Raw genomic sequence first — 17,055 nt, 5'->3', positions numbered from 1 at the left:
TCTTCAATTTGATTCTTCCCACCCCGACTGCCACAAGGCCTCGGTTGTGACCACGCTACTCCAGAGAGTTAAGAACTTACACTCCAATGACACGTAGCGAAAGAAAGAAGAGGCCCACGTAATTACTGACCTCAGAAAAAATAGATAACCAAAAAACTTCATTCGAGCCGCCACCCACCATGCAGAGCAACAGAGAACACAAAAACCTCGATCAACCTTAATTGACAGCCCCCCGAAACGCGTACCGGTCCTATACAGTCAGGGAAGCAGAGAGATGTTGGTGCAGATCTTCAAAAAAGAAGGGGTTCGCATCGCGCACGTGCCTTGGTGTTTGCTGAGCCGCCTTCTCCCCCGCCTGAAAGACAGGCCAACAATAGACAGGACCCCTCGTGTCGTTCACGAAATTTCGTGTGCCGAGTGCCCTTCTTTGTAAATCGGTGAGACGAAAAACCTATTGGAACGACTGAAGCAACACGCCAATGATTGCAGAAGCTCTACAAAAAGAGCGCAGCGCAGTCGCTGAAGATGCTGAGACGTTGCATCACCGGATAAATTTCGAAGCAACGGCCATCCTTATAAGCAAGTTGAACTGAAGGAGAAGATTACTACTCGAGTCGTAGCACATACGGAGAATAGCCCATAACATCACCCGCTCTCTCGGAGCCCTTCTCCCAGTGTAAACACATGGACTGCGCTCCACGACAAAATGAGAGAGAGAGGAAGGGTCATTAGCCGCCCCGCAAGTGCTTTGAAGACGCTGCTGGTGCTTAGTCCTGCAGTCACCCCTGAGGAAGGAACCAAGTCGGTTTCGAAACGTTGGGTTTCTTTAAAAACTTTTGGTAGGAGTTTTAATCATCTCCCAATGTTTTTTTAACAATTAAAAATGTTGCAACAATGTTACTGTAAGTTCTCCAATGTTACACAGCAAAACACAACATTCGAAACATTGCCTTAATGTCACAGCAACACTTTCTGTCCAATTTCTGTCCACGCTCTTCCTATACAAATACCTGAACACCTTCTCTGCCCCTCTACTCTTCTTCATTATCCTAAGCCTCTCTTCAAATCTCATTTTGCTCCAAGCTTCCCTTACTTCAAAGCTTGTCTATCCCATATCCCTTTTTACAGTCTCATTTGTCATCTTCCTGTGAGCGCTCAATGCGAGGCGTCCCACAGTCCTTTAATTTACATCCATTCCCTATTACACCCTTGACTTCACGCACATCACTTAGTTCCCAATGTAAGCCCTGGAATCATTATGCCTTTCCACAGGCCTTGAAACACATCGTACTTATTGTATCCCTGTAATGCTCCATGCTTCATTATTGCGGCATTCCTCTTTTTCTTTGCTGCCGATGTTTTTTCCTGTACCTCCATGTATCTATCTCCCTCATTTACCCACACTATGAGGTAATTGTACTTGCTTACCCTCGGTATTTCTTGGCCCTGTATGGAGACCGCCCGGTCTTTGTGATCATTGAATGCCATCAATTCACATTTCGTTGCCATAAATCCTAGTCCTAGAGCCTTGCCTTCCCTTCCGTATATATCTGCCAGCTACTGTATATCGTCTTGAGTGTCAGCAAATAGAACAATGTCGTCTGCATAAAATAGACCTTGAAGCTTCTGTTCCTCCATAGCACAAGCCTGTTTGATTGACAGATTAAACTCAACGTTGCTACTTTCAAGTGCGTTTTCCATCCTCACCATGTACTGCATTAATAACAGCGGGGACAAAGAAGATTTCTGTCTCAGCCCCTTGTCAATTTTAGCGCCCTCATTGCTACTTATTCGTTCTCATTGTATGTAAGCTGTATTTTTTTGTATAAGTTGTATACAGTCATCACATATGCCCACTTCCTTCAATATGTTCCACAAAATTTCCTGATGAACGTTGTCATACGCCCCAGTGATGTCTAAATAAGTTACGTATAAGGACATGATGTATTATCTCACCACCTGTCAGTCCAGAATTCATTCTGAAGTTCTCCCAAACTACCATTTGACTTTGCCCAGGTTTCTATTTTTAATTTTACTGCCTGCATCGCTAACCTGTATAGCACAAATGTAATGGTTAGCGGCCCATATGCACGTATGTTAACCTTTTCTGCCTTGCCTTTATATATTAAGTTCATTCTACTTTTAAGCCAAGTGTCTTGTATTTCCTTCTCCTGTAAGCACTTTTCTACGGATTTAAACAGTGCTTCTTTAGTGCTATGTCCTAGTTGCTTAATGAGGTGGACGGGAACTCCATCTAAGCCCGGAGTAGCACACTTAGGAATTTTTTCTTCGACCTTTTTCCAATTGAAATTCTCAAGTTCTACCTCTTCCTCGGTTGCACCTTTTCCATACTTTTACTCTCCGGGGAAGCCTCCTGGGCAATCTTTTTAAATGAATATGCTGTTACTTTTCGAACATAACCTACTGCTTTGTACCTTTCTAATTTAGCTGAGTTTAGTGCCCCTAACAGGGAAAATGCAAACTAATTTATCCGACCGCTAAAAGAAGATTGAGTAGGTTCATTATATGCCCATCTCGAGGAAACTCGCCGCGCTCGATTTTTTTCGCCCTCTACAGCCATTGCTGGGACTTGAGAGTTTTCGGGGCCTGGTATTGCCAAGTCGGAACTCCGCCTGCGCGTGCGCCCGCTCCTCGACCCCGCTTTGCTGTGATGTGCCTCAACGTCACTGCTCTGCCTTTTGTCAGACGCTCTGCTGGGAGCGAAGTTTTGCAACTCTGGCGAAGTTTTGCAACTTTAGTGGGCTCGGGCGATGGCTGCCGCTCCACTCTTAGGGCAATATCGCTCACATATGAAACAGGCTTAACGAAGCTTAAGAAAAATAAATCGGGTGCCTCCATGAACCATAGTCTGGGTTTTACACCTTTCTCAAGAAATCAAAACTAATTCACCCTAAAATTATTGACGGTCTTTTTGTGACTCCTTTACAATGATAAATAGAAGTACATGAGCCAGTGTCATTTGCGGCTTGGAAGAAAATGACACTGGCTCACGTTAAACCCCAACTATTATTAATGATGCCGGGTGGAGACATGGTGACGTCACTATACTATCGTGAGGCCATAATGCTACCAGAGATGACGTGAAATCGGGCACCAAGTTGTAGCAGCAATTTAAAAAAAAATTTCATCTGAATTCTAATGTCTCGTGACCAATTTATAATGAATCAAGGACAACACATTGTACTGTTTCTGTCATCGGCTTTATTTTTGGACATTATTCTCATATCTCTGAAGCCGCTATGTAGGAAGACTGATCATCATTATCAGCCTAATCTATGTCCACTTCCCAATGATCCCGATTGATCCTGTCCATTCAGTGACAACGGTTTAATAAAACAGCTTCTGTGAGACCAGCGCCTATAGTTTTCCCAGATGGCACGGACACATTTACCCAGGTGATGGGTGGCTTTAATGCAATAGGCAATATATGTTATGATCGGTTTGGATCTAGTGAAATGCTACGTTATGAGATCATTATATATAGGTTGACACACTGCAGCGACTGCAATCACCAGGAGGGAAAATTGTTTTGATATAGGCAGAGTGACACTTCAAAGTGGAATGTGTGGAAAGCAACGTAAAATGAATTATGTTTTCATGTCTTTTGTACTCCTCCAAGGACTGTAGCCACCTTCATTCGAGAAGAAACGTGTCATGGGTGAAAGACCACAATGCACATTTCAAACGGCGAAATACGGCGACAATGAGTGAGGCCATAATTATGGTGCGTATACCCACCATGCGTCCATGTACAGGATTGGTTAAAGGAAAGCTCGTGGCGCGTGACAAGATCTACTGTGGACAATCCCAGAGAAGGAAACGGCACTGTTTTGTGGGGCTGTGAGCCTCTTAGATCAAAGAAGTTAGCGTCATTACAGCGACGTAAGCAGTAGCCGCCCGGTTTTGGAGGCTGTAGACGTGAAAGGCCCGGGGAGTGGCTGTCGACCTCAAAAAACCTGAGTGAGGCTATCCGGATTTGCCGCACTTCTTCACAGCAATTCTAGGGGCACTTACAGCTCTTCTAGTTCGTGCCTGGATGGTAGCACCCAACACCACAGTCATTGGAGTGCCACGTCATTTGGGTCTGGCAGCATGAAACGGCGCCAATGACGATAAAGTCCTTGCTTGGGTGTGTTGGTATGGCGGACAGAGTGCTTTGTAGGGGTCCTTGTTTGTCTGGTTTCTCATTTTCGCGTTGTTTTTTTCTGGTATAATAATGATGAGTTTGGCCTAACCTGGCTAGGCCGAAGACGACTGGGACACTGTCGATAACAAGCCGCTCATTGGGTGGAAGCAACCGAAGGTGACATTAAGAGATTGTGGAGGAAGTCGAAGGCAAACTAGACAAACCACCGACACGGCAAAGGCACGGAGTCGACGTGAGCTGTAAAAACGCTTGCGTATACCCACACGCCATATGAGATATATTCTGGCTAGGACTAGAGGCAGACCTAAACTGGATTGCAGTAGATTTTTGTTTGATTATGTACAGGTTTCATTATTGAGTTAATTTCAGTGCTCCCGAGGGTTGTTTTTCTTCCCGTTTTGTTTTGTAAGGTGTGTTTGTCTTGCCACCACTGTATGTCGTGTCCTTCTATTTCATTTTTACCATTTGCGAGCACTCCTGAGATAATCGTGACCACACATGAGCTAGTCATTAACATGGCACTGAGTAAAGACAAAGCAGCAGATAAGTTTTGTTCACACGAAATGCAGTTTCGCACACTAACCTGGCTATCTTTTTTTGTGCGGGTCTTTCTTGCTTTGTGTTTGAGCGATGGTGTTGGGCTATACGGTTTGTGTCATCAACACGCAGGTGAGTGTGTGTGAGCTGCTGCCCGCGGATCGTCGCCAGCAGCAGATCGAGCAGGTTGTGGTGTACGACCAAGGGTCCTGGTCCGTGCCTAGCGGCGATGACTCCTTCATCGTCGTGCTCCTGGCAAAACTGGCCAGAGCCTTTCCAGGAAGTGTGGCTCTCCTTACAGGTGAGTGGGTGACTGTGATCTGGACTTCCAATTGAATGTAACTGAGTTTATTCCTCCTGTTTGCCAAAGAAAAGAAGCAGAAGGCAAAGGCCATCTGGCCAAAACAGAAAAATATGACACTCGCGAAAAGAAAATGTCATGTGTGCAAGAAAACATCGAACATTGCTGCACAGCCTCCTAAGTCGCGGCTGCATACATCTTCCAGCTAGAAAGTGGTACCAGTGTTGCGTGCTAGGTAATCTGCCTTTTGCATGGCTTTAAAGCGCATGCCCAGCCTTCTGGTGGCAACTCTGGGAAACGATATGTGGGGGTGCTGTCGCAGAAGCTTCTTTTCGGCGGCATCGTTGGTGCGAGCGGGCGGCACAACAAATATATTTATCTAAACATCTTGTTCAATAGCGCGATGCTGGCAACGTGTGCCGCTTATGGATGCACTTCCCGAGGCGTGCCTGGCTGCGACATACATTTCTATCGCTTCCCATCGGTGAAATACGATCGTCAGTGCAATGAGGCATGGATCACTTCGTCAAAGGTAGGTGTATTATTTAAACGTATTAATTTAGTTGTTTTAAGTGAAGAGCACGTGATGCTTTCTGCAGGGCAGAGAACAAGTGTGTGCTTTGTATTAGTCTTGTCGAACAACAGTTCTGTAGTGACGAAGCTCGTGCTATGGCTTTTTTTTTTCCTAGGATGTGCTTTCTGCATTTGTTTTCAAATGACAACAACAACAAATTGTGGCCAAGTGCCCCTTCGATCGACTCAGTCTCAACGTAACTACGCTGTTTACTTGGGCGTCTTCTATATATCAGAAGAGTTGCCGTAAATTTTCTGCCAGAACGTAATGGTTGCTTTTAAGGATGCAGTTTCATTGACTGACGTTAACTGACCGGTTCATTTCTATTGTCAAAGCACATCCATTGTTCGGGGTAAAAAGAAAAAAATTCACATATTTTGACTGTTGACGTGACTGCTGCACACCGATTCATAAATCTTGTGGTGTTTTAGTTACATTAGAGAAGTTTCAACGTGCGTTTTTTTTTATTACTCATCTTAATGTGATGTTGCACGGATTTCGCAGGTTCGCCGTCCAACTCGCCCAGGCACCCCGATTTTGTGCCATTGATGTTTGTCTACATCAATGTGTTTAAGAAGAAAGATGCCTTTCAATGCTTCTCACGCACGGCAGCGCATATAAGACAGTGCTATGAGCGCTGACAATGTACACTTTGCGTAAGCAAATGCAGCACGACAATTGAGTGTGCGCTTGCATAACACCAGCTTTTGTATACAATCTGCTTGTCAATATTCTTCGTCAATGCATGAGTAGCTGTGAAATATGTCAACGTAATCTTTTGTGTATGGTTATTTGTGTTACTTTTTGGAACGAGCCCATACTGAGGTAAAAACTTCATTTTTGATCGTTATATTGTACTTCTCAGCACTTTCAGGTATAAGTATCTTGTTTGAGCTGTAGAGTGCTCGAAGTAGCGCTATCGTTTACTTTCCGCGCGAATTTTTCTCTTCACTGATTTGCTTATTTCACAACTTGACCTGTTCCTGTTATGCCAGTTGCACCAAAAAAATATCCTGGGGCAGCTGACACCTCTACAGAATGTGAGTTGTCTCCCTAAAAAACTAGTCTATACCACTTTTATGCAAGTATTTCAGTGCAGTTACACCTACCTAATCATTTTCTCAGGTGAAGAAAACTCTGTGGCAATGAAGCAGTCAGATGAGGGCTATTCTAAGACCACAGATGAGAATTTTATAAGCTTAGTCTGCTTAAAATATGACATGACTTGCTGTAGTCGGTAGCACAAACAACCCATCACTTGGGCTGTTTGTGCTTGTTGTGCAACTCTGCAGCACGAAAATTTGAGCTTGTTGGAAACAATCTTTTAGTCAGTGCATTGCTTACAAAGTTGAAATTTATTGGACAGGACATGATCAACTTGCAACTATATTTGTATTTTAATGTACATAGGTTCGCACAACAAAAAATACCCAAAGACAACGGCAAGACATGCCAACAAAAAAGCACTGCAACAAAATGCTGCACAGACAAAAAAGCTACAGCTGTATTGGTGCACTGTTCACTACCTCAAGTTTTAAGTACTTCAACACCATGCATATCTGCGACTGTGTGCACGCTGCACATATTTATTACATGGTGTGTCTCACATTTGTTGGCAGTGTAGTGAAAGAAACTTGTTTGTCTGCAATGCCCATTTCTTAGCGAATGAAGGCACAGTGGAAACGTGTATTGCATTCATTTTTTTTTTCCATTTAAAGAACATTTTTAGCAAGCTTGACTTGTCACGGGGTATGCAAATATTTCATATAAAAAATTGTTATGCTTTAATCATATTTGCAAATTTTCTTTATGCAGGAGGCGTGATGGATGCCGAAAAAAAGGGACATCTATGGCAGCAGAGGTAGACACCTACAATTGTTGATAGCCGAGCAGATTTTCAAGCATATGTACACACTTGTTCTTATTATCTCCCTTGTATTTCTTGCATTTATAGGCGACACTTTACAAGAACGTGAAAGCCCAGCTGCACTTCTGCAGCTTCACACTACTCCGGTTACCGAGCAGCAGGTGGAGGATGCTAGGACAAGCGAATTGGACAGCTTGCCAAGAGAAAATATGGCAATGACTAATAAAATTCAGAACCTAGAAGCCAAATATAAAAGGTTTCAATCACGGGCCCTTTCTGTTAACACTGTTCAAAGTTCCACTTTTAAGCTTTATACTGGGTTTACATCCAGAGACCAATTTGATGCTTTCTCTTAACGGGTAAAAGCAAATGCAGAAAAAAAGGTATATTGGACACCCCTGAATAATAAGGTACAAGAGCCTCAAGGTTACTATTGTTAGCGTCCTCTATCCCGCTTTTGGTAAAATTTAGGGTGTCGCCGGTATGGCCGTAAAAAGGTGAAAATTGATAGAAGACACAACACACAACTCACGCACTGTTATGAAAATGTAAACAAAAGAAGGCTGTATTTAATTAAAAAACTAGGTTACAATTATTACTCGCTCAACCGTTCAATTCCGCACATCGCACAACGCACAACCGCTCAAGTCGCTCGCAATTCGCAGACTCTTGTTCGTTCGCCGTTCTCGCTGTGTCTCTGGCTCTTCCCGCGCTTTCTCGCTTTCCTCTCTCGACCACAGATCCGAGTACACATACGCGCACGCTGACTCAAACGCGCACGCACCACATACACACACACACGCACGTGCACAAATTGTTCCACGAAGTCAGTGGGAGAAGTCCGTCGCTTAGCCATTCGGGGAAACAGTGTCGAACGTCCCACTGACCACGGATGCACAAAGCGGAATGTTTCCCTCTTCTTGCACCCGAACTCGCAAGGTGCAATAAAGCGGGCCGCCGCCTTTGTGCTGACCCGGCGCCCGCAGGTCTGGGAGGCTCGCCGATCGCTGCTACCTGTAAACAAGGAGGACGGCCCCCTCGAGTGACCAACGGACACTCGCATGGCACAACACACGCAAAAAGAAAGAAGTAAAACAAAACTTAGAAGATTTGAAGCAGTCGCGTACACTCGGTCGTCCTGACAGTCATTAACGTCCTCGTTAATGACTGTCAGGACGACCGAGTGTACGCGATGGGTTTGTTCATGATTTTTTTTGCATTAACGTCCTCGTTAATGCAAAAAAAATCATGAACCAACCCACACGCCATTACACAAACAGAATTGTTTCCTTCGTCGAAGAAGACAAGAAAAGAAAAAGAGCAACTGTTCAAGTTCGCACAGTTCACTCGGTAAATCTCGGCACGCACTGAAGTTCTCAACAGACGCCAATGCAACTATGGTGCACTCGCATAGGGATGGCTCTTGGCCCAGCTACGGGCCGAACGTCTCAGTCGCTGCACCTCACATTCGGGAGCGTCCAACTCCTGCGCAGACTCTCCGTCGTCATCAAGGTGTGAATGCGCATTGGTCGTTGTCCAGCACTTCATTTGCGACACGTGCGCAGTGGTCGCGAAGCGGCTCGCCCTTCTTTCGTCAAGATCGGCAACTCGATACGTGTCAGCTGGCAACACTGCCGTGATTACAAGGGGGCCCCTATATTTTGGCTGGGCTTTGGTAGGCTTTCCCGTCTGTTCTGGAGCCCTCGTCATGAAGACCACGTCACCGACACCGTACATTTTAGCCGGGAAGTGGCGCTTGTCGTAAGCGACCTTCATCTTCTTCTGCTCGCTCACGAGGCGCTGCCGTACACGTTCGCGCAGCCCGCCAGGCTCCTCCCACTCTGACGCTTTAGATTCAACCAAGCGCTTCAGTGCCAAGCTGTGAAATTCCGGTCGATAACCGTGTAACATCTCGAAGGGAGTCTTCCCGGTCATCTTGTTTACAGCGTTGTTCAAGCTGCACTCTGCCTCACTGAGCTTTTCGTCCCAATCTCGCTGCTCTGTATCGATCATCAATGTAGTAATGACTAGGCTCGCATACTCGGAATGTGTCTCAGTTCCGATTCCCTCTCTTTTGCACTCTCCGACGATGTCACGTATAGCCTCTCGCTTTGCTCATTCATGCGGTAGAGCCAAACAGCCACGGGTGCGCTACCTGGTATCTCCTGTATGTCCATCGAAAGGGCAGGTATGCAGCCAAGTTCGCTGAGATTGGCGGCGAAACAATCCCGGTACTCATTTAGGAGGCACGCGAGCTCACGAGGCTGCTCCTCTGTTACGGAGGGGCCCATTTTAATTTCCTCGCACCCAATCGGCCGTCGCGCCTCCGTAACCAGAATTTGTTCTGGCTTCGCCGCGCTGTACTTCTCTCTGCACTCATTTATTTCCTTCATCTCGCAACCCGGGATGTCCACCTCTGTCGCGTGGCCAAGTCTTTGTCCTTTACGTAGAACCACGTCATCATTTCCGCTCGTAAACACCGGCACGGTAACCTCTCCGTCCTCCATGTCAACAAGAATTTCGCACCCACAGTTGTTGAATAGCACTGCACCAGTGACGTTAGACTGCGATGACAGTCTCACCCAATTTATAACATTGGCCTGCAGTGGGGTCTCTTCAGCAGTTTTCAAACGTAATTTCGGACATGAAATGAAGGGTTCGAGATGTGAGAATGGGCACTCGTCTCTATGCCAGAATTGCAAGCTGCCGCCCAGCTTAGCGTAGGTCACATATGGCAGCTCGGTAAACGTGCGACCGACAAGCAAATCGACCGACTGGGCTTCGTCGGGTACAAGAAGTATCTGTATGTTCTTGCCAACGACGCCATCTATCAGCAAGTCGGCCCGGCACCTGCCAATCGCACGAGCAGCTGGAACGCCCTGGCTGCCGAAATCATACAGAGCTGTAGCATCTTCCAGCATTTCCGCTCCGCACCGCCGCTGATTTGCGTAGTAAGCAACCGGAACTGCCTGTGTCTATCATGCCAATCAAATTCTCATTGCCATTCCATTTAACGTGCTTCAAAAGCACGCCAGGGTCAATTTTCTCTCCAGAGACAGCGTTGGTCTCATTTCTGGGGCCTTTTGCTTGGCAGTGTTTTTAGGTATGCCCAGTCTTCCCACATTTTAGACATTTTTCTATTCGTCTTTCCTCTGGGCAATCCCGTGAAATGTGTCTGAATTTAAGACAATTATAACATTTTCGCTCACCGTTCTGATTTGTGATAGGTGGTCGCTGGTCCCGCCTGTCGTACCCGGACGCACCCTGCAGTGGTGCCTTGGATGCAGGTTGCATACGAGGTGCATCGCTTGTCGCTCTTCGCTCAGCCGCTGTCCCGAAGCGTTCCCGTCGCTCATGGTCGATCCTCTCAAATTCCTGAATGTCGTGCAACAGGTCATTCGCGTCTTCGTGCGACCTTCCAAAAAGCATTGTGCATAACTCCCGTGATCGCAGACCAGTCAGCACCTCCTCCCTCGTATCACAGAAATCTAAGTGCGCCTCTCTGCAAAGGCGCACCTTCTCGTGGAAGTACGCAGCCGTGTTCTCATTTCGCTGCTGCATTCGCTCTTGCATACGCCTCCATCGCTCCGCCGCTCGTGTCTGGCTGTAGAAAGTCTGCCCGAACATCCGCTCGAAATTGTCCCACGATGAAGTTTCGGCAGCTCTCGAACGGTACTAATCCTTTGCGGCGCCGGCCAGGTGACACTTGGCAGTTTCGAGCAGGAATGGCGTTGGCCACCGGTGAAGCGTAGCCGTCTGGCGCAAACCTTTCCTCCATTCCCGGGCTGCTGACGCACAACCATCACAGGAAAAGTCTGGAATATTTCTGCTCAAATCGGGCATCACCTGAAACGTGTTGATGGCCGCCTGGTGTGGAGCCCCCAAAGACTCCGGCTGAGGCAGCCGCCGCAGCAGGTCTGCCAACAAGCGGTCTTTCTCGCGCAAAGCGTCGAAAAGTTCCCGCTTGGTGAGCCCAGCACAGTCGTCGTCATCAGGGTGACCACTCTCCCTTGGCGATGATCCGTCCAGCATGGCTGATGCTAGCTCTCTGGAAGTGCACGCTCACTGGAAGTCCACCATTGCTTCGTTCTCGCACTGACGCAATCGCACTCCTCGCTAAGGTTTTTCAAACTCGTTCCGAACGTTTTCTAAAATCGGTCAAATCCCACTTCTGATGAATGTTAGCGTCCTCTATCCCGCTTTTGGTAAAATTTAGGGTGTCGCTGGTATGACCGTAAAAAGGTGAAAATTGATAGAAGACACAACGCACGACTCACGCACTGTTAAGGAAATGTAAACAAAAGAAGGCTGTATTTAATTAAAAAACTAGGTTACAATTATTACTCGCTCAACCGTTCAATTCCGCACATCGCACAACGCACAACCGCTCAAGTCGCTCGCAATTCACAGACTCTTGTTCGTTCGCCGTTCTCGCTGTGTCTCTGGCTCTTCCCGCGCTTTCTCGCTTTCCTCTCTCGACCACAGATCCGAGTACACATACGCGCACGCTGACACAAATGCGCACGCACCACACACACACACACACACACGCACGTGCACAAATTGTTCCACGAAGTCAGTGGGAGAAGTCCGTCGCTTAGCCATTCGGGGAAACAGTGTCGAACGTCCCACTGGCCACGGATGCACAAAGGGGAATGTTTCCCTCTTCTTGCACCCGAACTCGCAAGGTGCAATAAAGCGGGCCGCCGCCTTTGTGCTGACCCGGCGCCCGCAGGTCTGGGAGGCTCGCCGATCGCTGCTGCCCGTAAACAAGGAGGACGTCCCTCTCGAGTGACCAACGACACTCGCACGGCACAACACAACCAAAAAGAAAGAAGTAAAACAAAACTTAGAAGATTTGAAGCAGTCGCGTACACTATCCAGATCGGCAGCTTTCAAAAAGAGAGGAAGTGTTCATGGTTTTATATCGTCTAAGAACGGGCGTTCGCGCGAAACAATTGGACAGTTTGTTTGGCATTTCAGAATCTAGCCTAAGCAGAATTTTCTGTAGCTGGATAAGTTTTTAGATAAGGAGCTTTCTGCTATCACAAAAATTCCATCTCTAGCTGATGTTAAATGACAAATGCCATTGGCATTTTCAGATTTCCTGAGTACCGGAGTGGTTCTGGATTGCACTGAAGTTCGCATCCAAAAGTCCTCAAAACTGAAAGCTCAAAGACAAACTTTTTCAGCTTACAAGCACTTTAACACCTTCAAGGCCTTGGTAGGTGTCACACCTGATGATTACATATGCTTTGTACAGCGGCGTACCAACTCATTCGCGAGTGGGGGTGCTAACATACCTCACTCATCAGCCAGTGTATATATATATATATATATATATATATATATATATTATTACGAGGCAGTGGGCATGGCTCTACCGTCGTGGACAACAGTTCGATGAAAAAGAAGTGGACTCGCCGCGCGAGAGACTGGCAGCTCTGAAGCGTCACTTTGGCATGTAAATATAGGAAATACGCTCATTCCTCTCTTCCGTGTGTTTGCGAGCTCCGTAACAAATTGGTGGGAGTGCTGGGTAACGAAGCGCCATACAACGGAGCTCCGCAGTGGTCGTCAAATCGGAGTTTCCGTGATGGAACACGGGACTGATCCCACGGCCACCTCTCCATCGGCTTCGGCGACGCCCGCACCATCCACGGCAACGCCTCCACTGGCCCCACCCCCACCCACGTACGTGCTGACGCATCCGAAGCATCCTGGAACGTTCTGCGGTACGGACCAAGTTGATGTCGACGACTGGATAGCCGACTACGAACGCACCAGTGCTCTCAACCGGTATGATCCGACTCTTATGCTGGCCAATGTGCTGTTTTACCTGAAAGGCACGGCCAAAGTCTGGTACGAGAACCATGAGGAGGAGATCGGCAGTTGGGACACCTTCAAGGAAAAGCTTCGCGACTTATTTGGGAAGCCCATCGGTCGAAAGGCGGCTGCAAAGAAGGAGTTGTCTATACGTGCTCAGACGTCCACAGAGCCGTATATCTCATATATACAGGACGTGCTGGCTCTATGTCGTAAAGTTGACAACGACATGTCGGAGTCTGACAAGGTTGGCCACGTCCTCAAGGGCATAGCGGACGACGCGTTCAACCTGCTAATGTGCCGGAACTGTGCGACCGTCGACGAAATTATTGAAGAATGCCGGCGTTTTGAACTGGCCAAAAGCAGGCGGATTTCAAGATCATTTACTCGACTGCCGAACACCGCAGCGACGTCCTCCTGCGAAGATGGACTGTCCTCCCATCGGCAGTCTTCACCAGCGTCTGAAATTACGCGAATTGTCCGGCGGGAAATCGAAGCAATTACACCTACTCTTCCCGCCAACGGCCACGTCGATTTGCAAGTACCTCAGGTTTGCTTGGTACAGTCGATTGTGCGGGAAGAACTGAGCAATTTGGGCTTCGATGTCTGCGCCGTTGCTCAGTCTCGACCAATTGGCTTCCGTTCAAGGTCGCCGCCTCGCCCCAGGTCACCACCCCAAGAAAGGTCTTATCCACGCTCTCGCAATCCGGCCGAATGGAGAACTGCGGATGATCGGCCGATCTGCTTTAACTGCCGCCGCATAGGTCACGTCGCACGGTATTGCCACAACCATTGGTCTTCGTCCCGAAACCAGTATAACACTGCTCGCCGCACCGATAGCTACCGTCGTTTCCAACCTCCTGAGCCGATCGCCGACAACTACCGCCGGCCTCTGCCCGTCGATTCCTACGCCTGCGATGCCCCTGATACGCAGCTCAGCCGCTCACCGTCGCCTCGACGTCACCAGTCTCGTTCGCCGCCAGGACGTCGCCCGTCGTCCCCTTCTCCTCTACGACGACGCCCGACCTCCCCGCTCAATTCTCACCAGGGAAACTAAGCGGTGCAGCTCTTGGAGGTGAAGCTGCATCCTCGGTACCGACCTCAAATCCTCTCCTTGTACTGCCGACACGACGAAATTTGATCGACGTCGACGTTGACGGCCTGACTGTTTCTGCACTTGTTGACACTGGGGCGCATATTTCTGTGATGAGTGCCCGACTTCGTCGCCGCCTGAAGAAAGTGCTCACACCGGCTGCCCCTGGCGTTATTCGTGTCGCCGACGGAAGAAGTCTTGCCATCACAGGAATGTGCACAGCACGCATCACTATCGCCGATCACCCCACATCTGTTCTCTTTGCAGTTATTGAGCAGTGCCCAAATGACCTAATTCTTGGTTTAGATTTCTTGTCCACCCATGCTGCTCTCATCGACTGTGCAACCGGCGTTCTTCAACTTGAACTGCCTCGACTTGGACCTGTGCCGTCCTCACCGTCACACCGCTTGTGCGCTGTTGATTATGTTCGGCTGTCACCGCAAGCCACCACGTGTGTTGCCTTAACGATATCACCAGCTCTTCCTGACGGTGACTACATAGTGTCTCCATTGGTGGATGTGCTCTTGGCTCGAAGTGTTGCTGTGCCGCATACAATCGTGACTATTGTGGACAACTACGTTCAGCTTCCGCTCCTTAACTTCAGTAGTTCGACCCAAGTTCTCCCGCAAGGCATTTCGTTAGCCCACGTTTCCCCACTTGATGCATGTAGCATCGTGGCATTGGACCCTGAAGACTGTTCGTCCCCTACTGCAGCCAGCCGAGCAAACGCACCTAGCGACGAAATCACGATGATGATCGCCCCTGATCTTCTGCCCTGTCAGTTGGCGCAACTTCACCACGTTCTGACTACCTACCGAGATATTTTCGACTTCGATGACCGCCCTTTAGGGCAAACGTCCTTCGTGCGTCATCAAATACATACCGGCGATGCTAATCCTGTTAGACGGCGACCGTATCGTGTTTCCCAGTCCGAACGCCAGGTCATACAACGAGAAGTCGAGAAAATGCTCTCCAAAGGAGTCATAGAGGCCTCTTCAAGTCCATGGGCGTCACCTGTTGTTTTAGTGAAAAAGAAGGATGGCAGCTGGAGATTTTGCGTTGACTACCGTGCCTTGAACAAGATAACCCGCAAAGACGTATATCCGCTGCCACGAATCGACGACGCCCTTGATTGCCTTCATGGCGCGCGATACTTCTCATCTATTGATCTGCGTTCGGGCTACTGGCAAATTTCTGTCGACGACTTAGACCGAGAAAAGACTGCCTTCATCACACCGGACGGCCTTTATCAGTTCAAGGTTATGCCTTTTGGGCTGTGCAACGCCCCGGCAACGTTCGAACGCATGATGGACTCTCTTCTTCGTGGTTATAAATGGTCCATCTGTCTTTGCTACCTCGACGATGTGATTGTTTTTTCCCCAACATTTGAAACTCACTTAACTCGTTTGTCGACCATTTTAGCCGTTTTTCGTCGAGCAGGACTCCAGCTGAACTCGAAAAAGTGCAATTTCGGCCGACAACAAATCACGATCCTTGGTCATCTTGTAAGTGCTGCTGGCGTCCGACCTGACCCTGACAAGATTAGCGCTGTCAAGAATTTCCCTCTGCCTTCTTCAACCAAAGATGTTCGGAGTTTTGTGGGCTTATGCTCGTACTTCCGCCGCTTTATACGCGATTTCGCTACAATTGCACGACCACTAACTGATCTTCTCAAAAAGAACGTGCCCTTCTCGTGGGGCCAAGACCAAGCAGCTGCGTTTTCCACGCTGATCGACCTGCTCATTTCACCACCAATACTGGCTCACTTTGACCCGTCTGCGACGACTGAAGTACGCACAGACGCCAGTGCTCACGGAATCGGCGCCGTCCTCGCTCAACACCAGGGAGGCCAAACGCGTGTTATTGCGTATGCCAGCCGCCTTCTCTCCACACCTGAGCGAAACTATTCGATAACAGAGCGCGAGTGTCTTGCGTTGGTCTGGGCTGTAGCGAAATTTCGCCCCTACTTGTATGGCCGCGAGTTTTCAGTTATTACGGACCACCACGCTCTGTGTTGGCTGTCGTCGCTCAAGGACCCAACTGGTCGCCTAGGTCGCTGGGCTCTACGTCTCCAGGAGTATAACTTCGACGTAATTTATAAGTCGGGCAGGTTGCACCAAGATGCTGATTGTCTCTCGCGTTATCCGGTGGACCCTGCTAGCCTCGCTGTCCATGAAGGCGATTCTTGTGTGCTCGCCATATCTGATTTGCACGACATCGGCACAGAGCAGCGCCGGGACGCAACCCTCAAGAAGGTCATTCAGCGAGTATCTTCAGGACATTCCGACCCTTCTCTCCGTCAATATGTCCTTCGCAACGACATTCTGTATCGTCGCAACATGAAGTCTGATGGCCCGGAATATTTGTTAGTTATTCCCCAACACATGCGTGCCACTATTCTTCAACATCTGCATGACGCACCGACGGCGGGACACCTGGGTTTTTCACGCACCTATCACCGCGTGCGGCAACGGTTCTTTTGGCCTGGCATGTATAAATTTGTGCGCCGTTATGTCGCTGCTTGCGAGCGCTGCCAGCGTCGGAAACGTCCTGCTCTCCGTCCGGCTGGCCTGCTCCAACCTATCGACATTCCCCCGGAACCATTCTTCCGCATCGGCCTCGACTTGCTCGGACCTTTCCCGACGTCCGTGTCAGGCAACAAGTGGATCGCTGTCGCAACCGACTATGC

The 17,055-nt window shown here is 48.4% G+C and overlaps 1 protein-coding gene and 1 long non-coding RNA gene across 5 annotated transcripts in view; one reads left to right on the top strand and one right to left on the bottom strand.

Moving 5' to 3' along the window:
• The window catches only part of LOC119168181 (uncharacterized), a 411,631-nt gene that overhangs the window by 213,879 nt on the left and 180,697 nt on the right, over positions 1 to 17,055 (top strand). For all 4 annotated transcript variants that reach the window (XM_037419584.2, XM_075882494.1, XM_075882493.1 and 1 more), the window contains one exon: positions 4,838 to 5,006. In XM_037419584.2, coding sequence (XP_037275481.2) covers positions 4,838 to 5,006 — 169 coding nt within the window. The remainder of the gene's footprint in view (positions 1 to 4,837; positions 5,007 to 17,055) is intronic.
• The window catches only part of LOC119166775 (uncharacterized), a 110,699-nt gene continuing 98,569 nt past the window's right edge, over positions 4,926 to 17,055 (bottom strand). The window contains exon 4 of the long non-coding RNA XR_012888503.1: positions 4,926 to 5,062. This is a non-coding gene — a long non-coding RNA (uncharacterized LOC119166775). The remainder of the gene's footprint in view (positions 5,063 to 17,055) is intronic.

The sequence above is a fragment of the Rhipicephalus microplus genome, unplaced genomic scaffold (assembly GCF_043290135.1).
Source record: "Rhipicephalus microplus isolate Deutch F79 unplaced genomic scaffold, USDA_Rmic scaffold_12, whole genome shotgun sequence".
NCBI lineage: Eukaryota > Metazoa > Arthropoda > Arachnida > Ixodida > Ixodidae > Rhipicephalus > Rhipicephalus microplus.
This window is presented reverse-complemented; position numbering and strand designations above follow the sequence as displayed.